The following is a 24,725-nucleotide window of genomic DNA, read 5'->3' on the forward strand; positions in this document are numbered from 1 at the left end:
GGACTAAGATGTAATGTTGAGTAGCCTATAAAAATTATAATTTGAAATCGAACATAACTGTAGGACCAACTTGAATAGCCTCTGAAAAATATAATTTGAAATCCAACATAACTGGTAAAACAAACTTGATTTAAACAGGTGAACTCCACAAAATTTCAATTTTTTCAATAATAGTATTCAATAATAATAGAATAAGTTTCTCAACCTAATAATTAATAAGTGCAAATAAAATAGACTAGAAGAAAATAACTAGAGAAGGACAAATATAACATGATTATCAAAATATTGATGACAAAACTCATTCGAAAATGAGAATGCTAAAAAGTATGTTGTTCAGGTAGTGATATTAATTCACATAGTACGAGTGGAGACTAGAAATAGATGGAGGATCCATTTTATTGAATACAAGTTCAAATAGTGAAAGATCCATTTTTCTTTTAGGAATTACAAAATTCAATCCAAAACTTGCTAGCATTTCAAAGCTAACAAAAGATCTCATAAAACATACAACCACTGCTTGTTCGAACTCTTTAACATAATTAGCTGGAAAATATATGTGTACATACATACTATCGGCGTTCTAATTTATTTAATGCTGCGACGATAGATATATACATCTCTTGAAAAATTATGAGAAACGTCGCTACAACGCCTGCAAAGTAGTATTCCAATTGCAAATCTAGGATCCAAAATGCGTCAGTCAAAGTGTTTCAATCACGGATCCACTCCCACAGATTTCAATGTTACGGCGTGAGGTTCCCTACAATGACACCAAGAAAATCACAAAATCAAACCACATTTTTTGAACATACATACGTGCAATAAAATAAAGACTATATATAACTTCAAACAGCAAAAATGCAGTCCAAAATTTCAATGTGCATCTTTTTGTAAATAGGATGAATCATGAATTTCTTTATTTAGAAGAACATGCATCATAAATTTGCCTATTTTTCAATAAATAACTGATCATTTTATACCAAAGATATGATCACCTATCCCAACAGCAACAATTGTTGGGTCAAATCGGACCATAAATGTCAAGCTTGGCCTGTAGAGACCAGTTAGAAGGGGCAAACCTCAAGGGCTTCTGCTTGTGACAGATGGACAGATCTGAAGCTCCCACATACTAGGGCAAAATCTCATCAGACTTTGGCTATACATGTGATGAGTCTGGGTCTGGGTCTTTGACAAATATGGTATCAAAACGCCTCATTTACGAGGGGCAAATCTCAACAGTACAACGTATATTATGAACTTAGCCCGGACAATGCAAGTTACAAATATGATACTAGAGATGAGGGCAAAACCTCATCAGACTTGGCTATACATGTGATGAGTCTGGGTCTGGGTCTCTGACAAATGTGGTATCAAAGCGGCAAATCTCAACCGTACAACGTATATTATGAACTTAGCCTGAACAATGCAAGTTACAAATATGATACTAGAGATTAACGCAAGTACCTTGCAAGAGCATCCCCACGGATAGGATCATGCATGACGGACTGATTATCAAAATCCTGAACATGAGCGACCTTTCGGAAGAAGGATTTCTTTATGAACTTGTCTGCCTCATCCACAACCTCTTCCGGTTCGGTGACTTCGGGTATAGTTTCCCTCCTTGATTTCTTCACAGATACATTGGGTGCCCGCTTCAGCTGATGCATCGCTGTGTGTAACCCAAAACCCACCGACATCGCAATTAGTCCCAGCGCCACATACACTGGAACAAAATCTCCTTTCATGAATCCCCTGTTTTCATGTTAAACATCAACACATTGCTTCTATATTAAAAAACAAAACAACAGCTTAGATATTGTCCAAGTGATCGATTCACTAGCAGAGATAATATATCTCTTAATCTACCGTTCACTACTATTAATTGAACTACAATCATTCCCAAATATTGAATTTAATATAGTAATTGTAACATTGTCATTCCAAAAAGTCAAAACCAAAATGATCAGATAAGTAAATGAAATTCTAAGGGGTATTAATTAGTCATGGGTAAGTGCTAAAATTCATTGGGGGTAACACACACGTGAAAATAAGTTTAACCTTTTGATTCGTTCCGTTGTGTGTCTTCACAAATTTAACAAATTATCAAGTGCTAAACCACTTGATTAGCATTTTATTACCTCTGAGTTTGTAGTAGTAGTACTCCACATTTAAGAGTAACATGATTCTAAAAATAATTTTAGAGATTTCTTATATAAAAGGACCACAAAAAACACACATTTGTTTCATCAAATTTCAAAAGCTCACATAGCAATATTACCAGCAAACCCAAAAAATCACCGATAAGTACCAAAATTGCAATGACCCCTTCCTAATTGTAAAATTAGGTTTTATATCTTTTTTTCATTCTATAACACTAGTTATTTTTTGTAATACAAGTGCTATATACCAAAACTCACCTGTGCTTAGCATCTGGATGCTCAGCAGTACTAGCAAATGACCTGGTAATATTTGATTTTGCAAAAGCAGAATTTGCACTAACTCGAGCAGCCATAGACTTCCACAAACTCTACATCAAGGTAAAACAAAAAATTCCAATGAATGTATAACACAGAACACATTTGAACAATCAAAATTGTGAACTCTAGACACTAATAAACTAACTTGACTTACCGAAGACCTGAATGCCATTGATGCAAAAATATGAGTGCATAATCTGAGCAAAGGTTGATTGAAGTGTTGTTGAGATATCTGGTTCTTCTTATATATATAATGGTGGACACATGGATTAGTGACACGAAGTAATAGGCATGCAGAGTTAAGGACACTCGTCGATAGCTAACAAGTCCACTTTGCGCTAGCGGTGACTCATGTCTTATGCTAACTAAATAAAGCATAACTCACAAGTTAATTTGGGTATAATTAGGTAAATTTCCCACTTGGTAGTAAATCATTTCGAAGTATTTTAACCACCAAATCCGTTTTATTAACCCAAAAAAATTGTATATACGGTAAAAAAAAAAATATTATAATTCTATAAGTAGCATTTTCTTCTTTTATTTTTTATCAAGTATTCAGTATTTATATTAAAGCTCTAATTTAATATTTATTATGAATTGACTATATCTAAATTCTTATAAACAAAACTCACATAGTAAGTATACATGTATGTAGGGACAATTTATTTTTATTTATTTAATATTTATATTAAATTCAACTAAATTTAAATTTAGATTGACATTAGACATAATTCAAATCTTGACATCTTCCATAAACTTAGTTAGAAAAATTATATATTTTGTCTCTTTACATTGTAAAAGTAGGTATCTAATATTCTTTTTCTAACGTACTAATCAACAGAGTACTCGAAAGTCCTCCAATCCATTTAGAGAAGGCAAAGAAAGATCAAATGGCATTGGAAAAGTAGCCCAATTGCATCAGACTTGCTATACTATTCACAAAGTTGTACCACATGTTTTATATGTGATACATATACTCATTGACATGCACAACATCAAGGATATCACCAATACGTATACTTAAAACATCAACTAAGATAAGAAAAATTACATAAATTAATACATTTCAAAATAATAATTATTAATTTTATTATAATATATTTACGTAAGTTTCCCTAAATATATGAGTTCAACACAAAAACATTTCACCATCTTTTACAGATTAGAAATTGAAGTCCAAAATGCAACATAACCAAGCCTTTCATTTACGGATCTACTCCTATAGTTTTCAACGTCTCCACACCCGGCTTCCTGCAAACACATACGTAAAAAGTATAAATTGAAAAGCAATTACGAATTAGTACTACTTATCATAACTAATTAAATACTAACTTGGTATAAATGTTTCCACGAGTACTGCTAGTGCTAGCATGAGCCACCTTTCGAAACAGAGATTTATTAACAAACTTTTCAGCCTCTTCAGCTACATGCTCTGGTTCCACTAGTTCAGGCAGAGTCTCCCTTCTTGATTTCTTCACATGTACATTAGGGGCTCGCCTCAGCTGCTGCATCGCCGTCTGTATCCCGAAACTCGTTGACAGTCCGATCATCCCTAGCGCCATACATACTGGCACAAAATCTCCCTTCCGTGACCTGACATACACCTATGGATTAAATTTCATTTCTTACGAGTAACGTAGCGATAAATTATTAAAAATATTATATTAATTACGAGTAATTAAATGAAGTATATGGATCGATGATTGTACTTGGGAACAATCTCTTTGAGACGGAGTGGTGACGCTCCCTTAAGTTTTGACGTGGCTGATGTTGCATAATTTAGTGAAGAACACCTTCTCTTCAAGTGATTAACTGTGGATTTTAGACTAAACTGCAACATTCGAAAAAAATAAATACCTATTTTCAGTTTGATCTAAAATAATTAATTAAATTACAATATTTATACTTACCAGTGATCTAAAAGCCATAGAAATTTATGTATATCGAAGTAATTGGATAGAAGTGCAAAATGGATTGCTAATTGTGTGATCGATCGATACAATTGCAAGCGTTTGCAATTGCTCATTTAATAATTAAAGAATAGATGGTTCGGGAGACACCTAGGATATAATAGGACAAGGGCCCTATGATTTAACCAAATGGGAGTTGGCCACGTGTTAACTACAAAATGAGTTCACGTTATTGCTATTGGACATGGAAGTCTCTTGAAGCTACTAATTAACTGACATTGATCATATTAAATTAATATAATTAATCAACTAATTAAGCTATAGTTTCCTATTGAATTTATGGGCTTGAATGAATACTTGGGTCGAACCAATAGTGATTAATGGGCTTGAAGTCTAACCATGGCATATTGGGTTGAAACAAAACCCAAATTACAAAAAAATTTTAAAAAATAAAGGAAAAAGCTCAAATATGTTATTGAACTTTTAGAAAAGACTCATTTATATCATCAGTTAAAAATTTGGCTCATTTATGCCATTACCGTTAAAGAAAAGGCTCATTCATGCCATTATTTTTTAACGGTGGTTTTGCAAAACCATTTTTGACGCATGGTCAATTTTTTTTCAGAATTATGATTTTTTTTATTAGAGAAATTGATGATGTGGCTGAATTATAATCGATCACGTGTAAAAAATGGGTCTGTAAAATCATTGTTAAAAAATAATGGCATTAATGAATCTTTACTTTAACAGTAATGATATAAATGAGCCAAACTTTTAACTGATTGCATAAATGACTAAATGAGTCTTTTCTGAAAGTTCAATGACATATTTAAACCTTTTCTAAAAAAACAACAGTATAATACATACATATTGCATACACAGTTCACTTTTTAATGCATATTCCAAATTTGACATAGTATTGTTAAATATTTCTTAGCAAAAAGTATCACTAAAATAAATAACTATTTATTAAAAGGTGCATATCAAAATTATTTTTCTTTTAATTTTTTTTTATGTTAAATCTTTTTTTTTTCGTTTTATCATTTTCATAAACTCTTAACAATTATATTTGACAAAAATGAAATTTTTTCACTTTTGACAAACTTATAAAAATTAATAACTTACCCAAATCCGATCGAATATTAAAAGGGTTCACTTTTGATATTTAGTATTTAGAGTAGGGCACCTTTCATATATAGCAAATAAAAAATTCATATTTGTATGCTATAGCAAAGTTTGCATAATTGCGCTCCATAGCAAACATAGAAACTGTATAATTCGCTATACATATAGTTGAAGCAAATTGTATAAAACGAAGTGTATAAAACAAGAAAGAGAAAGACACTTGGGCAGATAACTATATAAAAACGAAGTGTATAAAACGAATTGTATTATTATAAGTGTTTAGAACGATTATATACAATTTGAATTTGTATAAAATGAGAAAGAGAGAAAGACAAAAGAGACTTGATAAGGAATATACAGTTGAATCGAATTGTATAAAACGAGAAAGAGAGAAATTAGATATAATTTGAAAATTGTATCAAACGAGAAAGAGAGAAAGGCAAAAGAAACTGGGCAGGGGAGTATTTTAATCGTATAATTATAAGTGTATAGGACGAAAATATATATACTTGCATGTGTATATACAATTTTCTCACGCTTTAGACAAACAGAAACGCAATTTATACATTTCGCTTCTGTTTATATAAGTGAGAAAAGCGAGGGTGGCAAGCGAGATTTGGGAGAGTGGCGAGCGAGATTTGGAAGAGGGGGAGAGGGGAACAAAAATATGTGCATTGATACAATTTTCTTTGCTTTATACAATTAGAAACAATTTTTATACACTTGTGTTTGTATAAAAAGTGAGGAAGCGAGCGAGAGATTGGAGGAGAGCGGCGAGCGAGACATTTGGGAGAGGCGCCTGACAATTTTTTGCAAACGTTTGCTATGGAACACAATTAAATCAAACCCTAGCTACTCCATTTATTTTAGATTATTAATTTGTTATTATATACAATTTTCCTTTTAAAGTATCACAAATGCATCTAAGAGATCCCTGGCCAAACATAAGAGATTTATTATCTCTCTTTAAAAATAAATAACTTTACTTGTAATCATATTTCAAGTGATGTATATTACGTAAATGTTTTAAATATTATTAGCGCAATCATGATAATAATATACTCAATATGATTTCATGAGTAACTATTATAAAATAAAGAATTGTTTCCGTAGACTTTCGGCCTAAAATTTTTTTATAATATATGGTCCGTAGGATTTAAACTCTCAAATTATTAGTTGTTATATAATGTATAACACACCTGTCTTTTGTGAGGTTAAGAAAGGAAAATAAATCACCCAATGAAAACGAAGTATTTGATACGTAAAAAAAATTTACTCGGTGAAAACGAAATATTTGATGCGTGGAAAAAGTAATGAAATATAGTCCTATATAGGAACAAGACGTCTATGTTACTCCAATGTAATTTTCAAACGTTAACTTACAATATAATTTCCTTATAATAATCATGCACCTATAAACATCAAAAAAGGCCAAACACATAGGACATATGAAACAGAAACTAATTTTTTTGCTATTTAAAGCCAAACAATTTTACCGGAAAAAAGCCCTAACAATGGTGTACTTCTTTTGCCACAAATTATCTACCGTTACTTTTTTTAAAAAAATATTTTAAAAATTTAAGACAAAATTAATTATTACTTCCATTTTATTACATAGTAGTAATTGTTCTTAAAATTTATAAATACCCCAATAATAAAGTAGATATACAATGAAGAAAAATGTACATTAGTAGTTGAAAATTCTACTCAATTAATTTTACGTTAGTTTATTTTTACTTGTTCAATATATTTAAGATACATTTTAATTTTTATTCGTCACTTTTAAATATCAAGAAAAATATATTTATGATTTTATTCTTTCATATACTACCCTCGAAATTAGTTTTTATTTTTCTAAGTAATTTTTCGTAATATAGGATCACACATTAAAATAATAGCGAGGCATATGTATAGAGTTATGTTAGCTATGGATATAAACTAGGCAAAGAACATGTTTCATCTCTTTTTTATTCATTTATTTTACCTACATTTTTTAAATATAAATAATCTAATTAAATACTAAAAATATATGAAATTTAAAATAGACAAGTAAAAACGATAAAGACAGAAGATGGATATGGATAAAAGAAAAAAGGACTCGAGTTTTTCTCTTTAGCTCTCTTCCGAAGTTTTTACTTTTGCTCCTTGACGACACAAACTCAAAATTTTAAATTCATAATATTTAAAAATTTTAGGATATTTACTATCCGAGTAACTCCTCCCAAAAGAGACACAAGTGAGTATTAATGACAAAAGAAAAAAACTTTGGGAAAGGGAAGTGAACCAATGGAGAATTTGTTGAAACTATTTCAACATTAAACTACACAAACATCATATTATCATGTCGTATCCATGCCTATATTTTTTTTGTTTAAATACAATTTCCCCTCTTTGCTGGCTTCTTCTCATACGGAGATACCGATGCTCTTTTACTCCACCATTTTCCTCTGCTATTTCTATTGATTTTTTTTTACTATTAGTTGCCCAAAACCATGTATTTATACAAAATCACACAAAGGAACAAGTTCTGTATCTGAAGTGGAAATGGTACTAGTTACCTTTACATGGAGCCATGGTGGTACTCATGTTTTTCTCTGCGGTTCCTTTGATGGGTATTTTTCATTTTTTTCAATTATTTGATGATTTTCCAAAGTGCACTCTACATGTTTGATGTTATGTGCCTACTAACAGCTGAGAGATTTTTGGGTGGTGCAGATGGAGTGAGCAGATACCGATGAATTTGGTGGAGGGTTCGGCTGCCGTTTTTCAGAGGACTGTTGATGTTCCACCAGGATATCATAAGGTATTACCTAAAGTTCTGTGCGATGATTGTGTGTATTGAGCTATAATTCCGTGCCAATTAGACCTAAAAATTGAAATAAAGGGTTGTATGATGACATTTTTGTCTCAAGTAGTGTACGCGAAGAATGGACTCGTCTTTGACATATAGTATAGCTGCAGGGGCTAATCAAGTTCATAGAGCTAGAATTGTGGTATTTGTAAAGAAATGGATGAACAGGAAGAGTGTTTTAAGAATCATGGTTAGCTTCATAATTGTAGTATAGTGGTGAGTATCCCCTCCTGTTACTTGGGTGACCCGGGTTTGATCCCGGCAAGGGCGTGTTTGTTATCTTTTGAGCTGAGGGTCTATCGGAAACAATCTTTTTACCTCACAAAAACAGGGATATAAAGTCTACCTACATTCTACCTTAGGTCTTGTGGAATTACACAGAGTATATTGTTGTTTTCTGTGTTAAGTTCCAGGCGAGTTAACTGATATGAATGTTTTCCCCCCCTTCCAGTTAATGTTTTGTTACTCCTTCGCAAAAGCTATATGTGGGTTTGTTTTCTGTCATTTCGAGGTTGCGAAGCAGATTGTAACTTCTTCATTTGCTGCAAAATCTTACTTATACAAGTAAGTAAAAGCTGCATATGGTTTCTGAAAGCCAATAATGAGGAAAGCTAAAGCTTAAATGTGTAACTGTCTATGTCGGAAAGATCAACCGCATTTTATTCTTCCGTCTCTTACCTTTTGACTAAGTTAAGTGAATAATGCAACCTGTTTTGGGGGATTTCATCTTCGGGCTTTAGCCGTGTACTTTTGAAGGTTGTAATTGCATATTTCTCCCAATTACGGTGTAATGGCATAAGATGGTTAATTTACTTCCTCCTTATGCTTTCTAGTTTCTGTCTTCTCTGGAACAGTGGGGTGTGTCATCGCAATTCAGGAACAACAAAAGAATTAATCTGAGTCAAAATTAAACTTGGGCTGCTTGTTTTATCGTCTGAGGTTTCTGCTTTCATGTTTTAAGCTTGTTTCTGGCATAATAATCTTTTCTCATTCACGATATGATAGTTCTGCATGTTTCACTATCCGTCTTTAGGTTCTGAAAAATGATGAAATCATAGCTAGTCAGTAATCAGTAGCATATCCAAGCAACAACAATGATTATTAGGTGCTTTTTTCAAAAAAAAAAACAATTGACGACGAAGGTGTTTTTTTTCAATTGCAATCAGGTCTAAGTGCCTTAAGCCTTTATAAAGTGGATAAGTGAGAACCAATTCTCACCTACATTCTTTAAGGGAGTATAATGTGGATGATTGATACCCATTTGTCACCTACATTGCTTACTCCCCCCTTCACAGCTAAGCTGATTTCAATAGATAACAGCAACATTAGGAAAGTAAATTGAATTGTCTAGCTTTAATTGGGTGGGTAATGATATTTCAAATAATAGCTAAATGTGTAGAAGATGGAAGGTTAGTGGATTGGATAGTAGGTCAAGGCTGGAAAAACACAGGTAGTGTTACTTCTCATTAATTTGAGTTCTGGAGATGGGGAACTTGGTATTTTGGAAATGGTCAAATGAATCGGATGGATTATAACCAAAAGTGAGTTAACTTAATTGAGACCAAGTGAGTACTCCATGAGATGAGCCATTACTTGCTGTGATCCACCTTATCTTACCCTGTACATTTTAACTGCCTCTAAGAAGAAGAATCGATGTGCTTATTAGCACCCATGTATCAGCAAATAGTTAGCATGCAGATTTAGTATTACTGTACCGGCATTGGTTTTTCTCTTGATAATGATTTTTCATATCTAAAATTCTCAAGGATTGCGGTATTCTTTGATTTTGATGCTTGGCTGCTGTGTTACTGATCCAAATTTGTATCTAATATGTTTATTATGGTAAATAGTTTGATTTTCAGGACCATCCTTGTTTCCTTAGCAAGCTAAGCATTTACCTCTTCATAAGAGAGTATCATAAAGCTTTAGATTATTGTAGCTGTTACTGATCGTATTATACATGCACAGCCACACCTGCTTAAAATAAAGGAATGTGCTCATTTTGTACGGAGTTGAATTTACTGGCTCCAAATGAACTATGCAGTACAAATTCTTAGTTGATGGCATCTGGCAAGTCGACCAGGACCAGCTATGTGTTCAGGATGAGTATGGTGCAATCAACAACTTAGTATTTGCTGAAGATTCAGTTTCCATGCCTTCTGCCTTAATAAGAGAGGATGCTCAGTCAAACTTGGTCTCTGGTTTTACTAGTAGCACACATCTAGAGGTTAGTGCAATCCGAAAGAGTTTGTTACTTGATATGGTTCATGACCCAGTTTCCTTTTCCGTCCTTCATTCTGACAACTACTCATAATGACTTCATCCGACCATTTTCCTTCACATTTTAATTTCGCAAATTTCTGTCATACCAACCAGGCTTCATCTTCAAGCGAGTCACAACTTGAACCAGTCATGCAGTTGTTAAACAATGAAATAGATGTTTCCCGCCATCGTCTATTCATGTTTTTGTCATCTTCCCAAGCATATGAGCTGATTCCAAATTCAGGAAAGGTTTGGAAGTCTTTATGTATGCTTTCCCTTATATTGTGCCTTTGCTTAATAATATCTCTAATTATATTTACTGACTACCTAATTGGTGATTCTTTGTTGTAGGTCTTTGCGTTAGATACTAAAGTGGCTGTGAAGCAGGCTTTTCATATCATGTATGAACAGGTATGGTTTTCTATGCACACTTTTGATTCTCTTCTCGGCTCCTTTTGCATGTCAGAGACACCTTTGTCCTCAAGATAAAGGTTGTTAGCTAACTATAAATACTTGTTCAAGCAAATTCTGGAAGTTGTAAGTTGTCTTGGAGAAAAGCATATCAGTTAAATTCAAATTATACATTTCAAATTTGGACTTGATTAGTTAATCGACACAAGCAAATATTTTCTGCACTTTATGAAGACTATTTCAATATATTGGATAAAATGCGTGAAGGTTGTCTGCAATGGTTTTACCATGCCCTACTACTGGACCTTCAAATGCACCGGTTCTTACATGTTTAGCTATGATGATTGAAGGTATTTGATAAAAGAAAGAAATTTAATTTACAAGATACTATCTCCATGAGCTAGTTGGTAAGGTCTGAGTACATTTTACCCTCCCCAGACCCCACTTGTGAGATTCCACTAGGTATGTTGTTGTTGTTATGTTCCTATATGCAGGTTTTGAAAGTGTGTAATATTCATTTGTCAATTTTTCTCTCTGTCATGGCCTATGGGGATATGAGTGTCGGGGCATTTATGCAATTGTCAGTTGAAAAATTCTAATACGCAGTAGGAGTTTGTGCTATCCTACTAGCACTAAGAATTATATTTCCTTGTCTTTAGTGATTTATTTTGTACTTTTTTACTCCATTCAAGTTCCATTTTGATTTTGTTTTATGCTTGGAATTTCTTGAAGTTAACTAGCTGAATATATGTTCAGCGACTTGCAGTGATGCCTCTTTGGGATGGACAGAATGCGATGATTTCAGGAATGCTTACTGCATCTGATTTCATTTTGATCTTGTTGAAGGTACTTTTAAATTGCTAAACAGTGGTAGCAACAAGTTTAAAATTCTTTATCTATGAGTGGGAAGTGCTCAAAATTGAACCAAAGGTGATTATTATTTTGGTTTGCCTCTGAGTATCTTAGCATCAGAATCCATGTTTTTAGTAAAACCTCAGAAATTCGCTTTTTATATGGCTAATAAGTTGCTTGTCCACGGAGGAACCTAATATCCCTCCCCCCTCCTTTCCTCGTCAAGCATTTGGTCATTCAAGTGCATCAAATAATGGAGAGTGAATCATATCGATCAGAGTCAGGCTTATATTTTCAAATTAAAATTTTTAAACAAAGTGACTGCCTATGTTCATTGAGGATTATAAACCTGCTGATGAATGTTCCTTGCATTGTATTTATGGGGAAAATCAATATAGTAAGGTTTAAAATCACAAGAAAATATTGCCTTCTTAATTCCATCTACTATGTATAACTTTGTGTAGTTAAATCCTCCAATCATACGCCTTTGACCTTGCAATTGTAACATTTATCGGTCCTTAGAATTGTTGTTTATTACATTAGTGCATTATCTATTAACCACACATCTATGCTTCTTTCTTATGTATCACACCTAAGGTTTACTATTTTTGCAGCTCCAGGAAAGTCATCCAATGCTGACCCATGATGAGCTTGAAATGCACACGATTTCAGCTTGGAAATACGGAAAGTCCCAATTGCAAGCAGAAGTATCAGGAGCTATGATACCTCCAAACAGAAGAGTACTGCAAGTATGTAATCGTTCGTTTTGCTGGAGTTGTAGTTAACTATCTTCCTTTTCTAATTGCTACGTGGAATATTAATATTTTTCTGTTTATCACGACTCTCCCTGAAGTCTTGGTGGTTTACTTTTTGGGGGGTGGGGGGTGCGTGGTCATATCTTCAGGGTAGCTTACCATAAGAAAATTTCTTCTCTCTCAGCAGCTTTGATCTAGAATCTTATTCTGTCCATTAATTCCTCCTATTTTCTCTGCAATCACAGGCTGGTCCTGATGAGTCGCTGAAAGACGTGACCCTAACATTATTACAAAATAAGATATCTGCAGTTCCAGTTTTACATTCACCAGAAGATGGGTCGTCTTTGCAGTTGTTGCATACTGCATGCCTTGCAGGAATATTAAAGCGTGTGTTTGCCTATAGCTTGCTTTCACTTATGCAGCTTTGTTTCCTCAGAAAGTTTTTGCAAGGACTTATGTTGGGTTTATTTATCTTCCTTGGAAAATCTTAGACATGTGCAGGCATTTTAGGCACTCTCTAGAGTATCTGCCTATTGTACAGCAACCGGTGGGTAATCTTCCATTTGGCACCTGGACAAGAGAAGTTGGTGGAAGAGGAAGCAGCCGTGTATTGTTGACATTACACAGTGGAGACCTCCTTAGTTCTGCTCTTAAATTACTAATAGAAGGTACACAATCATATTTTTAGAGTAGTACAAATTGTCCAGCGTAACTTGCTCGCAGATAAACAGAATTTGCAAGTGCCCTATTGTGAGCCTGTGGTTTTGAGTTTTCTTTCTGATTGGTCTTTAGTGGAAGGTCTAACTAAGCAATGGCTAATTAATTTCAATTTGAGGATATCAATGAGCTCCTAGCCAATAAATTCATAGCTAGCAATTCTCAGACTCGTGGTTTAGTGATAATGCACTAATTGCAAACTAGGTTCCTGGGAAAAACAAGGTGTAACTTTCTGGTTTTCCATCCTTCCTCGTCCCCTCTGTGTCTTATTCCTTGTCTACATGCTAGTGGTGTTGATATTTACTATTAAACATGTGATACAGACCTGATCCTTCCACTTCCACATCTCAATACAGGAATTGTTAGTTGAATTAGACCCTTTCTATTGTTATTGGGATTTTACCCTCTCTAGAAGTCGGTGATTGCAGAACTTTGAACATGCGTACTAAGTTCTCTTGCTCTAACAGGTGAGATAAGTTCAATACCTATCGTTGATGATAATGGAGCCCTTATAAATGTGTATTCTCGGAGGTAATTCATGCGCTTCCAATGGTAAATTCTTGAATTTTTTTATTTTCACGCATAATTGAAGTTGCTTGATTTAATTAAAGCCTTACAGATTTGTAATTTTGGTTGTCTTTATATAGTGATATAACCTCTTTGGCAAGAGGCAGTGTGTATGCTCACTTTCGGCTTGACCAGATGATAATGACTCAAGTAAGTGCCTTTCAATCCACCATCTTTTGTTTTCTCAAGATTATCATGCTTGCCTAGTATAAGTGAGGTGCTAGTATGCAATAGAATCCTATGGAGTACAAAAGTCAGTGATTTTTCTTAAAACATTTCATAGTTTGTTCTCTGGCATACAAAATTACTCTATGAAGACTTAAATGGTAGTCATACTTGTATGGTATAGGAAGCTTCTTAAACTATTAATTACCTACCATTTGATTTTCTCTCTTTGCTTGGAACTCTTTCATCTTTGATTTATTCCAGATTTTATGGGTTAAAGTACTTAGGAGTCATTTTGGTAAAAACTCTTGGCCACTGTTGATGTCCGTTATAGGGCATGAGGACATTCTATCACTTCATTTGAAAATCATCGGAGGAGAGAATTTTCGGAAGTTGTAATGATGCAGTAATTTGAAATTGGATTACAGGTCCTGCAGGTCTTAGATGAAGCATCCCGTGATCGTTGTAGGACATGCACACGCTTTGATCCACTGTACAGGATAATGGAGGTCCTTTCAGATCCAAGTTTGTACCACTTCTTTTTACCTTTCTGACATTTTTCTTGTGAGCATCATAATCTTGTAGTTTGAATGCGTCTTCTTTTTGTTTCAGCTGTGCGGCGTGTTGTGGTCATCGATCCCAATAGCCGGCATGTAGAAGGCATAATAACTTTGAGAGATGTGTTTAATCTTCTTTTAGGCTGAAATTTCTCTTAATCTATTTTCACAGGTATTTAGATTATGCTCTATCGTATGAAGTATTGACTTATCAAAAGCACATAAAAGTTACTTTGTAGAAAAAGTAGTGAAGTGGATCCAATTATCTTTTTGGTCATAAAAGTGACAATTCATTTTTTTATTTGGCAGGTGGGAGTAAACTAGGACGATGTCTTTCTAATGGCTGCTCAATTGCTCAAAGAGAAAAGTTGTCACTATGTCATTTGGCTGAGTGGAAAAGATTTTTATATATCATCATCAATAAAAACTGTAAAATTGTAGCATCATAAATGAAGTTTGTGTAGTCAAGGAGAAAAAGAGAATACAGAACCCTGGACCAAGATGTAACTCAAGAATTTTCTTAAAAGTATATAACAATATAGTATGTTGGGTTATGTTATATGAATTTTCACTTCTCATAGCGCGCTATTTTAGCTAGGCTTAGCACAGTACAGACTAGTGAAAAGAAAATGTTGTTAGTAATATTGGAATATATGTCGTTGCAGACAATTTAAGATGGAATATATGTCGTTGCTTTGAGGGTGCAAGTCATCCCATGAAATGAACTCATGTGTTACTCCATTCAATTGAATCAAACTACAACCAGCACTCTTCTTGATCTTTACGCGGTCTCTTTTTCTCCTTATATCGACCAAGTCATCCCAACGGCCAGCATCTGCAAAGACATTTGCCAAGATTGAATAAACACCGCCATCTCCAGGTTTCACCTCCATTACATTTTCAGCAGCTTTCACTGCTAGCTCGACGTGCCCATGTGTCCTACACCCACCAAGTAAACCACCCCAGACAAACACATCACCAGCCATTGGCATTGCCTCTATCATCCCCATAGCTTCTTTAATCAACCCTGCACGTGCCAGCAGATCCGCCATGCACCCATAATGTTTTAGTTCTCGAGGAACACCATAAACCCCTTCCATTTCTTCGAAGAACCTTCTAGCTTCATGAATAAGACCCCCATGGTTACACCCCACCAACAACGCCAAAAAAGTCACCCCATCAGGCTGAACACCAGTCTCCACCATTCTTGAGAAGTAATCAAATAGTAACTGGCCATAGCCATGCATCGCCAATCCAACTAGCATAGCATTCCAACTAAACACTTTTTTGTCCTTGCTCATCTCAAATAACTCTCTAGCAATGTCAATGCAGCCGCATTTGGCATATAGATCAACCAAGCCAGTACACAAATACGAATCTATAGCAATCCTTTTCCTTTTAATATAATCATGTATCGTCTTCCCCTTCTCGAGTTCCCCCATCTGTGCACAAGCTGAGAGAGCAGAAACCAACGCAACGTTATCAACTTTCACATTCAACATAACCATTTGATCAAATAGCTCAATGGCATTTCTACACTGGTTCATTTTTGCATACCCAGCCAAAAGTGTGCCATAAGAAACTGCATCTCTCACAGGCATTTCATTAAACACTTCCCTGGCTTCCCGAATCTCACCAGCCTTAACATACCCATCAATAATCAAATTATAAGAAACAACATCTCTGTCACAACTTTCATCAAACACTTTACGTGCATCACCAATACTACCACTAATGGTATACACATGAACAAGATTGTTACACACAAACGCGTCAACTAAAAAGCCAAACTTCAACGCTTGTGAATGAAGGGTCTTACCCAGAAGCAGAGAATTCAGTAACCCACTAGCTTTAAGAACAAAAGGGAAAGTGTGGGAATCTGGCGGAACTGAATTTCTCCGCATTTTGATGAAGTAAAAGAAGGAAGCATTAGGAGAAGAGAGAAGGGTGTGAGCTCGAATGATGGTGTTGTAACAGAAAGTTGATGGGTTGTGAATAAGATTGAAAATGGCGGATGGATAGCGAGTGGTGGGTTGTGAAGGAAGAGAAGAGAGAAGGGAAGTGAAGGAATGAAGGATTTGAGTGAGTATAAAAGTGGAATTGAAAGAGAAGAGGAAGCCATTGGTAACAGATTGAGCATGAACTTGATAAATTTGTGAAATCGTCTTGCATTGATGCTTCAGTGTAAAAATCAAGAAGGATGTTGATTGCTTGCAACTTATTTGAACCATAGAAGAAGTTGTTGTTCATTGTGGTTCATCAAAACCACCATAACAAGCCTAGTTGTGACAGTGAAGAGGGAAAACGATAACAAAAACTCGTGGACGGCAGGATTCGAACCTGCGCGGGCAAAGCCCACATGATTTCTAGTCATGCCCGATAACCACTCCGGCACGTCCACCTACGTGGTTTAACGATTGGGTGTATCGACTAATTTCTAAAAAAGAAATTTCTCATGAACATGCCTTAAAAAATAATTTATTTTGCTATTTTAAATTATAAAGTTCTTCTATATTGCAAAAATAAAGATTAACAGTGATATAATAGTTAATACAAAAGAAAAGTAATTAGGTTTTTCAGTTTTTGGTTTTTACGATTTTAAGATTAACAGTATATAATATATTGTGGGGAAAAATTTAGATGAGGATAATATATCAAAGATAAAAGTGTAAGTATGGTAACTCGTAATAAATTAAGGATTTATCTATTGAATAATTCGCTCCTATATCAATAAGTCGTTAGTTATAAAATTCCAACTAATTCACCGACTATATATTAAATTTTATGCTCTTAAAACATATTTAGTCGATAACAATATGTAAGTGTTTGTCCAAAGGCAATAATCAAAGTAATTGCATGAAAAAACATTTTCAAACAAAGGCTAACGATAGCCCTTGGTCCTATTCTTAGCCGCCAGCTCCAAATTACAAGGAGCAAACATCTCAATAATCCCAAAATGGTTAGGGCAGATCTAGAGTGTTGTGTTTTGCGAGTAGATTCACGTGAATCAGTAATTAAATATTTATCTATAAATTTCAATTACTATTATAAATTGGCCTCGAAAAAAAGCTCAATCAACCAACTCAAGACAGCTACATAATCCCTTTTAGGTGCATTTGTTTATGAATAATTTCACTATCAAAAGGAACATTATGATGGAAAATGACAAGTATTATACACTTTCCACATTTAGGTCCTTTTTTACTGGGATAATGTCTCCTTCCCCATTCCCCCACTTAATAATGCTTTCAATCTCCACAAAGATTCCTTAGAATCATTTGTAATTTAATAATGTTTGGATACTAAAAGTGGACGGTTCAAAATAATTATACTCTATCAAGGGAAAGCCAATCTGCATCATATTCTACTTTTAGTAGCTAAACTGAGTCCTCTGTTTTCTTCTTTCAGCTTCCTTATAATAATTAGTACTATTTATTTTTTTCGACACGAGATAGCTCGCGGTCACTATAATCTCTGCCAAAGTGTCTATTCTGTGGTTACTTTGTGATGAGCATTGAATAAATTCTCTACTGTAAATCACATAAGAGATGTAAACGACAAGCCCTATGCGACCTGTCTGACTCAAAGACATTTGAGAAAAACCCCGAATTATCGGCGTGATAACCATTTTTCAAACCAACCGACAGAATAATATTTATATTTTTTAATGTTTGTGGACCTGTTAAAATGTTTTTTTAAGTTTTACCCCATCACTTTCCACTTGTCAAGCTAACTTTAGTTCTTCTTCATTCCACTATAATGATTTCTCTATGTCTCTCCCCCCCCCGGGGTCCCTTTCTTCACATGGAGGGTGAATAGATTTCGTTGTTTTTATTGATCTAATTCTGATTTTAGCTAAACTTAGCGGTGGAATCGAGATTTTTATTAGTACTTTGTTTGGATAGTTGTTATCAATTTTATTGTATTATATTGTTAGTTTAAATAGTATATTTATTTTGATAATTATTTAAAATTTATTATATCATATCGTTGAATTTATCATTATATAACAATGAAAAATTTCATTTTATGTAATATTGATTTAGTATAATTGCATCGTTATCTTATCTTTTCTCTTTCATTTGACTTTTGCTTTTATCTAGTAATTATATTTTATCTTATACTTTATCCTTTTATAATAACTTCATCTTGATCTCTGTCTTATTTAATAAATTATTAATGTGTGATATGTAATGACAGAGAATAATAGTATAATTTATCCAAATGTTATATTCACTAATGTAATATTGTACAATACAATACTGCATTATGAAAAAAATATGTACAATAATCCAAACAAGAAATACAAAGATAAATCTAAACATATGAAGAAACAAAGCGAATTTACCATATGATATATGTATCCCAATAAATAATTTTAACCTTATATATTTAGTAGGATTTTTTCGACTAAGGGGTTCGATCGAGTGCCCTAGCTCCCCTCATGAGCAACTTTAACATTAAAAATTTATATAGCTAATATCAACTTATCTAGGATTGATACATAATTGTTGTGGTTATCTAAATGTTATGAAAGAGGGAATATAAATATCCTTAGTGGTGGATAAGCAGGAGGGCCTAATACAAAAAGAATATTATTAGGATGGGGGACCATAAAGATTTGTTCTTGTCTAATTTTTTTTTTAAGACCTAGGGTAGTACAGATAATATAGTGGACAAATCCTAGGCCTTCAAGATTGTTATATATAACAGGACTTGCATGAAACAAGATAAAACAGCAACTCAACTCCTATTAGTTGTGAAGCACAAGAAGATGTGGAGAAAGAAAAAAAAGAAGGATGTTGATGTACTACTCGAGGAAATGGCGATCACTAGGTCACACCCTTTGGTGCATCTGATGTGAGTCGATACTAAGGCGCGATCCGCGAAAAAACAGGCAAGTCATATAGGCAAAGGGAAGGCAACGCCTTTCTTCCAGATTTTAATTCCTCTTTTTTTCTCCTATTGTATTTTCATATTGTATTACTTTCCATCATGGATAAGTTGGGGTTTTTCAAGTTTCATATGTATAATGATGTTTTAAGTCTTTTAGCTTTGGATTGAACTACTGTTCAAACAAATACCTTGTATTGTGTTTCTTTTCAAGTAATATTGCCCTATTCTTACTTTCCTATTTTATCCGATGTGTTCCGTGATCTATTTATCAGCCATGATTTTCAATAAGAGGATACTGGTCAAATGATTATACAAAATAAATATTCATCTGGGATTCAAAATATGTGATATATATCATGTAATTTAAAAACGAAGAAGTACCGATCGACTCTCTTTGGACAGGATACGTCAACGTGCTTTTGATGATAAATGATTCATGACGATGAAACAAGCCAGACTTGGAAAGAAGTTAAACAACTCATCCACAAATATTAAATACTAATAACATATAGGAGTATGTGTCACGCATGACGCATTGATGAATAACAACATATTAATTATTGTATGATTTGAGAAATCTAATATAAAATTGAAGAAGTTGCCAAAAATATAAGTATTTAGTCGAAGTTAAAACAATGAAATGGTGCAAAATGAGATTGAATATTCATTTAGTAAAAAAAAATGGTAAGGTGTGTGTATGCAAATTAGCATTAATTTACAGAGGATATTCCTATAACTGGGACAGAAATCTCCAAATGAAGATGACTGTTGAAGAAAACTCTCCTAAAAATTTCTTCAACATCCAATGGGGGCAACAAATCATGCAATGGGGGTAAGAATCTGAGTATATGATTTTGAAAACCATATCACAAATAAGACTAATAACCTAATTCATTTTCACCGTTATCGTCCCTTAGCATCAGCTGATTAACCTCAAATGTGGAACAACCATCCAAGATTATGTACCATCTATTTGAGATCTAGATTCTTTTTCATGTATTCATAAACGATATAAGTAATGCTTGCTGCTGGCACTACTTTTAGAAGATTCGGAAAGAGACCTTTGTAGAAGCCCCTGGGACCTTCATGCTGAAGTGTTCTCCGGAACACATCAGACATTCCACTGTAAGCAGCCTCAGTATTTGTAGGTTGAGCTTGCATTCTAGCAGGAATTGAGATCGAGTGTGAAAAGAAAGACAAGTTGCATTGTAAAGGTTTATCCAAATCTAGAAAACCAAGTGCAGTCAAACATGAAGATTTACCTCGTTCTTATAACCTGCAAAGGATAAACACACGTTGCTCCAAGTGCTCCGGAAATTGTTCCACAACCAAGTTGCACAAGAGCACCAGGTTCTGCATATTAACACAATTGTTAGAAAAATGCTAATTTCACTTCATCAGAGATGAGTTGGTTAGCAGTTGAAGAGTTACAAGCTGTACCTCTATCCTGAAGAATATAAGTCCTAGACAAATCCTTCAGCGTTTCATAAACAGCCAAATCAATGCCTGAATAAGGTATAATTCCAAGAAGAGATGGTATCAGCCCTTTATAGAACGCCCGAGGCCCCTCCTGAATCCATATATCTTTTGATAGTTTTCCCAGGTTGGGGACCTTTCCACCTTCACTTGCATGCGTTTGTAACCGAGTCTTAACAAGATCCATGGGATAGATGGCAGTCTGTGCTACTGCACCAGCCATGCCCCCAGCCACAAAACGTCCAGAAGCTCCAAGGTCACCCTGTTCCTCACCCTGCGTATGAGCAATCACATTTTTTAAGATCTCATAAGCGTAAAACCTAATTGCACTTTCAGGTGCAACCTTCATCACATTTAACCCATTGCCCCTAAAAAAGCTCAAGACACCACCGTCCTTCCATATTTCTCTGATAGTGGACCCAATAGAAGCACGATTAGTCTGAACTTGTAAAACCACCTTTAGCCTATCAAGGGGAGCTGTAAAGGTACGAGAAGTAGCTCCTGCAACTCCCCCAGCAAGGAAATATTTAACTGTATGAACATGCTTATTGATGCCTTCGGGTATGACAGCTTGTTCACCAATATCTACAAGACATACCCTCTCCCAGTATTTGTAAATATTTTCCAAGGTGGCCTCATGTGGATAAAGTAGAAGAAAATTTCTCCATTCTTCAAAAGTGATAATACCATTATTATCCTTATCAACATGTTCCACAAACCGTGCAAGTTCATCATCATCTATTTGTATCCCTGCAATAAAAAAAAAACAGTCCTCATTTATAAGAGGAAGACAAACTATAATGAAATGAATGAGGCTAGGGAACACAAAATGAATGGCCTGGAAACATACATCCAGAAGAGATGAATATTCGCAATAGCAACATATTTAAGGAGTAATGATGAACTTTTGGTTTATAGATTCAAAAGGCTTTTCAAATGATCACCCAAACCTGTCCCTGCTCACATGCATCATTTGCACATGCATACGTACATATACTCTTCTTTTTTGTTAGATTAAGCAAAACAATCATTATACATCTCCACATGCTTTCTAGCCATGTCCAAATATAGGAAATAATGAATTAACTCATAGAGAAAGGCAATAGGAGCTTAAATAAGGACAAAATCTAAATGCAAAAGAAAGATACATAATAGCATCGATCAACTACTACTGCAAACTGTCACAAAGCCACCAATCAACATGGTATAGAAAGGTTATCAACCATTAAATTCAGCAACAATTCCTATGTTTTCTTGCAAATTAGTGTTATTTTTTACACAAGAAGAATGAAGATGAACAAATCTGTTTAGATGCAAGGCCATCAGAATATGTAATATCATCCAAGACAAGATAACATCACACCTACTTGATACACACAAGGGACTATTAAATCTCTCACATTGCAGCCACCCACCCTTTTTTCTTTCTTGTACCTGTCTACCAAATGGAAATCTAAAATTAATTACTCATCCCCGAGGTGTAAAGGATATAAGTTTGGTCTAGTACAAAATGGAATGGATTCCAAGAAACAGAAAATCAGGGCTTCCAGTCGAACAAAAATTAGCAACTGAAGATGAAGCTCGTGCAATTTTAGCATTGAATTGAAGCTAAATTATCACTTCGTAGCTAATAAACTGAAGCTCCTGCATAAACTATGCTTGTTCCCAGGCTCAATAAGGTTCCTAAGTGGCTGGTCTAAAAACACCACAAAAATGTGACTTTTTAGCATCAAAGAATCATGTAACCAACAAACTAGGCATATCATATTCTAGGTAATTAGTATCAGAAAAAATGAGGAGCAGGACATCCTTTTGAAAAGGAGGCAGTGGAAAGAACAATGAGGAACTGTCCAGAATAAGGCACCGGGGGCAGATGACTCACTACAGCATTCTTCCAACATGGTTAAAAAGTGGTTGGAGCTGGGAAGTGATGTCACGGAATGCGTAAACCATTTCCACTAATACAACTAAGTTGGTATTGACTAAGATGCATGAAGAGGATTTGAATTATTTCCTAATAGAATGTAGTTCTGCTGAAGCACAGTTATGATCCATAATATACCATATATAAATGGCGGAAGGATTGCAAGTTATATGGCAAGCAAGTTGGATGCTAGAAAGAACAGCTTATAGAAGACAACTAATTGTATAATGTGGTAGTAAGAAGAGAGGACTGATCAAACTTTCGAAGGAGTCGAAAATCCTAGAGTTAAAAGTCTCTTTTGTTTCTTCTGTAAAGACAATACACCTTTTTTGTATAGGTAGCTGGCTAGATTTTGGGATACTTAACTATTGATTCAACGATTGACATCATCCTGGCATACTTTTTTTTCTTTACAAGTCAAGACACACATCATCATCATACCATCTTGGCAATAGCAATGAAAGACAATTGAACTCACAAGACAAAAGTACAAGGATGGAAATTCTTAACTAAAGACAAGGCAACAATATTATCATCAATTAGGATTAAAGTTCGAGTCAGCGAAATAGTAAATACCAGCTTTTATAAGGGCATCCCAGAGCTCCTCAGGCAAGATACACCCATTGTGCTCCACATCAATAGCCTGAAAAATCCTATACAGCTCCAGCTCCTTATCATCCATATACTTTCTGAATTCCGGATAATCCACCCTCCCATCCTTATTCTTATCACATTCGGTCAACAATTCCCTAGCAAACTTATAATCCGCCGGAATTTGCATAGCAAACAACCCCTTCCCAATTTTCACAGAATCCAAGTAACCCACATTGTCGGAATCAAAGAAACTGAATAGACCTCTCATTCTAAGGTCCCTCTCTTCCTTAGTCTCCCTTAGTGCTGATAAAACATGGTCCACTGAAACCGGACCCGGCTTTTTCACCGGATTACAACAACCAGACGGGTCTTTAGCCGCCATTACCGGATGATTCACGTGCTCCGCTACAGCTCCAGACATACCGAACAAAAAAAAAATTCTGGGTTCTTCACAGCATGAATTTTAATCAACTTCAGATCTAATAGAACATACGCAATAGTGCTTTTGATTTTCCTGTAGTGGGTCAATAAAGAAGCGAATTAGTTCCTCTGATAGAAAAAGAATGATAACTATTATAAGAGAATATTTCTAAAGGATCAAAGAAGATCCGAAGAATAGACCCGTATAATATGCGGGCTTACTTCATTTCTTCTTCTTCACGGGTCAAGTAAAAGGAAGAAAGAGAACAGTTGAAGTTTTACCAAAGTTGAAAAAAAGAAAAAACTGATTAATTTATTACAAACCACTTTTACAGAAAACGTCAATGGCCGGTTTCAAACACACAAACGGACAAAAACAATTCAAATTCCTATACCAGTTAAGAGGTCCAATGGGGTTGAAGATGAACTTTGAACGCGGTTGTGGTGGTGAGTCGGTGAAGATGAACGCGCAGCAGCTACTACTACTCTGTGTGTGTGTGAGAGAGAGAAAAATTTTGCCAAAACATGTGGAAGAAAGACTTGAGGAGTGGTCAATTTATATGAAATGGGAATATGATTCATGCACATGTTCATTTGTTTTTATTCCCAAAGAGGTTCAATATGTCGCGGCGATAATAAATTTATCAGTAAATTTTATTTAAATGGATAATATAAAAGATTTTTTCGTTTGAGCAAAAAGTTCTTATGATAAAATAAAGATTTAAATTGACTTATTTTTAATATTTTTAACTCTTAATTTCTTTTA

At 34.6% G+C, this 24,725-nt stretch overlaps 5 protein-coding genes and 1 non-coding gene across 11 annotated transcripts; 1 reads left to right on the plus strand and 5 right to left on the minus strand.

The window, feature by feature from the left end:
- Window positions 1-452: 452 nt before the first annotated feature.
- LOC107014059 lies at window positions 453-2,539 on the minus strand. The gene is made up of 3 exons (XM_027915123.1): window positions 2,418-2,539; window positions 1,465-1,752; window positions 453-760 (listed from the first exon to the last, which is right to left on the minus strand). Exons 1-3 carry the CDS (start codon window positions 2,510-2,512, stop codon window positions 715-717), a joined length of 429 nt encoding a protein of 142 aa, XP_027770924.1. The 5' UTR covers window positions 2,513-2,539; the 3' UTR covers window positions 453-714.
- Window positions 2,540-3,492: 953 nt separating this feature from the next.
- LOC107014080 lies at window positions 3,493-4,466 on the minus strand. The gene is made up of 4 exons (XM_015213942.2): window positions 4,388-4,466; window positions 4,187-4,308; window positions 3,810-4,070; window positions 3,493-3,728 (listed from the first exon to the last, which is right to left on the minus strand). Exons 1-4 carry the CDS (start codon window positions 4,403-4,405, stop codon window positions 3,683-3,685), a joined length of 447 nt encoding a protein of 148 aa, XP_015069428.1. The 5' UTR covers window positions 4,406-4,466; the 3' UTR covers window positions 3,493-3,682.
- Window positions 4,467-7,783: 3,317 nt separating this feature from the next.
- On the plus strand, window positions 7,784-15,225 carry LOC107012427 (sucrose nonfermenting 4-like protein). 3 transcript variants are annotated; one of them, XM_015212272.2, is made up of 14 exons: window positions 7,785-8,124; window positions 8,228-8,315; window positions 10,332-10,590; window positions 10,740-10,874; window positions 10,977-11,036; window positions 11,793-11,882; window positions 12,503-12,637; window positions 12,889-13,030; window positions 13,135-13,311; window positions 13,828-13,891; window positions 14,008-14,077; window positions 14,521-14,617; window positions 14,705-14,821; window positions 14,959-15,225. In XM_015212272.2, exons 3-13 carry the CDS (start codon window positions 10,402-10,404, stop codon window positions 14,794-14,796), a joined length of 1,251 nt encoding a protein of 416 aa, XP_015067758.1. In that variant the 5' UTR covers window positions 7,785-8,124; window positions 8,228-8,315; window positions 10,332-10,401; the 3' UTR covers window positions 14,797-14,821; window positions 14,959-15,225. The 3 variants fall into 3 exon arrangements, 2 of the variants coding, with proteins under 2 accessions (XP_015067758.1, XP_015067757.1); XM_015212271.2 differs by having other exon boundaries at window positions 10,408-10,590; window positions 14,959-15,208; XR_003577585.1 differs by lacking the exons at window positions 14,705-14,821; window positions 14,959-15,225 and having other exon boundaries at window positions 7,784-8,124; window positions 10,408-10,590; window positions 13,828-13,912; window positions 14,521-14,592.
- On the minus strand, window positions 15,154-17,051 carry LOC107012426 (pentatricopeptide repeat-containing protein At5g61800). Its single transcript, XM_015212269.2, has one exon. The coding sequence runs from the start codon at window positions 16,878-16,880 to the stop codon at window positions 15,285-15,287; it is 1,596 nt and encodes a 531-aa protein (XP_015067755.1). The 5' UTR covers window positions 16,881-17,051; the 3' UTR covers window positions 15,154-15,284.
- Window positions 16,969-17,050, minus strand: TRNAS-AGA. The gene has a single exon. It is a non-coding gene; the product is annotated as a tRNA-Ser (tRNA).
- A 3,133-nt stretch (window positions 17,052-20,184) lies between the features above and the next one.
- LOC107012755 (calcium-binding mitochondrial carrier protein SCaMC-1-like) lies at window positions 20,185-24,514 on the minus strand. 4 transcript variants are annotated; one of them, XM_015212676.2, is made up of 6 exons: window positions 24,355-24,514; window positions 23,522-24,053; window positions 20,986-21,771; window positions 20,808-20,898; window positions 20,515-20,707; window positions 20,185-20,484 (listed from the first exon to the last, which is right to left on the minus strand). In XM_015212676.2, exons 2-5 carry the CDS (start codon window positions 23,958-23,960, stop codon window positions 20,515-20,517), a joined length of 1,509 nt encoding a protein of 502 aa, XP_015068162.1. In that variant the 5' UTR covers window positions 23,961-24,053; window positions 24,355-24,514; the 3' UTR covers window positions 20,185-20,484. The 4 variants fall into 4 exon arrangements, with proteins under 4 accessions (XP_015068162.1, XP_027770995.1, XP_027770994.1 ...); XM_027915194.1 differs by lacking the exon at window positions 24,355-24,514 and adding an exon at window positions 24,284-24,350 and having other exon boundaries at window positions 20,185-20,707; XM_027915193.1 differs by lacking the exon at window positions 24,355-24,514 and adding an exon at window positions 24,242-24,317 and having other exon boundaries at window positions 20,185-20,707.
- Window positions 24,515-24,725: the final 211 nt, after the last annotated feature.

The sequence above is a fragment of the Solanum pennellii genome, chromosome 3 (genome assembly GCF_001406875.1).
Source record: "Solanum pennellii chromosome 3, SPENNV200".
NCBI lineage: Eukaryota > Viridiplantae > Streptophyta > Magnoliopsida > Solanales > Solanaceae > Solanum > Solanum pennellii.

What these genes read in the sequence shown, in the direction of transcription:
- LOC107014059 (XM_027915123.1), bottom strand. Translation starts at nt 2,512, where the DNA reads ATGGCTGCTCGAGTTAGTGCAAATTCTGCTTTTGCAAAATCAAATATT. An exon ending in CATCCAGATGCTAAGCACAG is followed by an intron (nt 1,753 to 2,417) that starts GTGAGTTTTGGT and finishes ACATGAAAACAG; the next exon opens with GGGATTCATGAAAGGAGATT. An exon ending in CGTGGGGATGCTCTTGCAAG is followed by an intron (nt 761 to 1,464) that starts GTACTTGCGTTA and finishes GTGTCATTGTAG; the next exon opens with GGAACCTCACGCCGTAACAT.
- LOC107014080 (XM_015213942.2), bottom strand. An exon ending in CTCAAAGAGATTGTTCCCAA is followed by an intron (nt 4,071 to 4,186) that starts GTACAATCATCG and finishes GGTGTATGTCAG; the next exon opens with GTCACGGAAGGGAGATTTTG. An exon ending in CGTGGAAACATTTATACCAA is followed by an intron (nt 3,729 to 3,809) that starts GTTAGTATTTAA and finishes ATGTGTTTGCAG; the next exon opens with GAAGCCGGGTGTGGAGACGT.
- LOC107012427 (XM_015212271.2), top strand. Translation starts at nt 8,057, where the DNA reads ATGGTACTAGTTACCTTTACATGGAGCCATGGTGGTACTCATGTTTTT. An exon ending in CTCTGCGGTTCCTTTGATGG is followed by an intron (nt 8,125 to 8,227) that starts GTATTTTTCATT and finishes TGGGTGGTGCAG; the next exon opens with ATGGAGTGAGCAGATACCGA. An exon ending in CCTTGCAGGAATATTAAAGC is followed by an intron (nt 13,031 to 13,134) that starts GTGTGTTTGCCT and finishes GGAAAATCTTAG; the next exon opens with ACATGTGCAGGCATTTTAGG.
- LOC107012426 (XM_015212269.2), bottom strand. Translation starts at nt 16,880, where the DNA reads ATGGTTCAAATAAGTTGCAAGCAATCAACATCCTTCTTGATTTTTACA.
- LOC107012755 (XM_015212676.2), bottom strand. Translation starts at nt 23,960, where the DNA reads ATGTCTGGAGCTGTAGCGGAGCACGTGAATCATCCGGTAATGGCGGCT. An exon ending in GGATGCCCTTATAAAAGCTG is followed by an intron (nt 21,772 to 23,521) that starts GTATTTACTATT and finishes TTTTTATTGCAG; the next exon opens with GGATACAAATAGATGATGAT. An exon ending in TTGCAGGTTATAAGAACGAG is followed by an intron (nt 20,708 to 20,807) that starts GTAAATCTTCAT and finishes AATTCCTGCTAG; the next exon opens with AATGCAAGCTCAACCTACAA.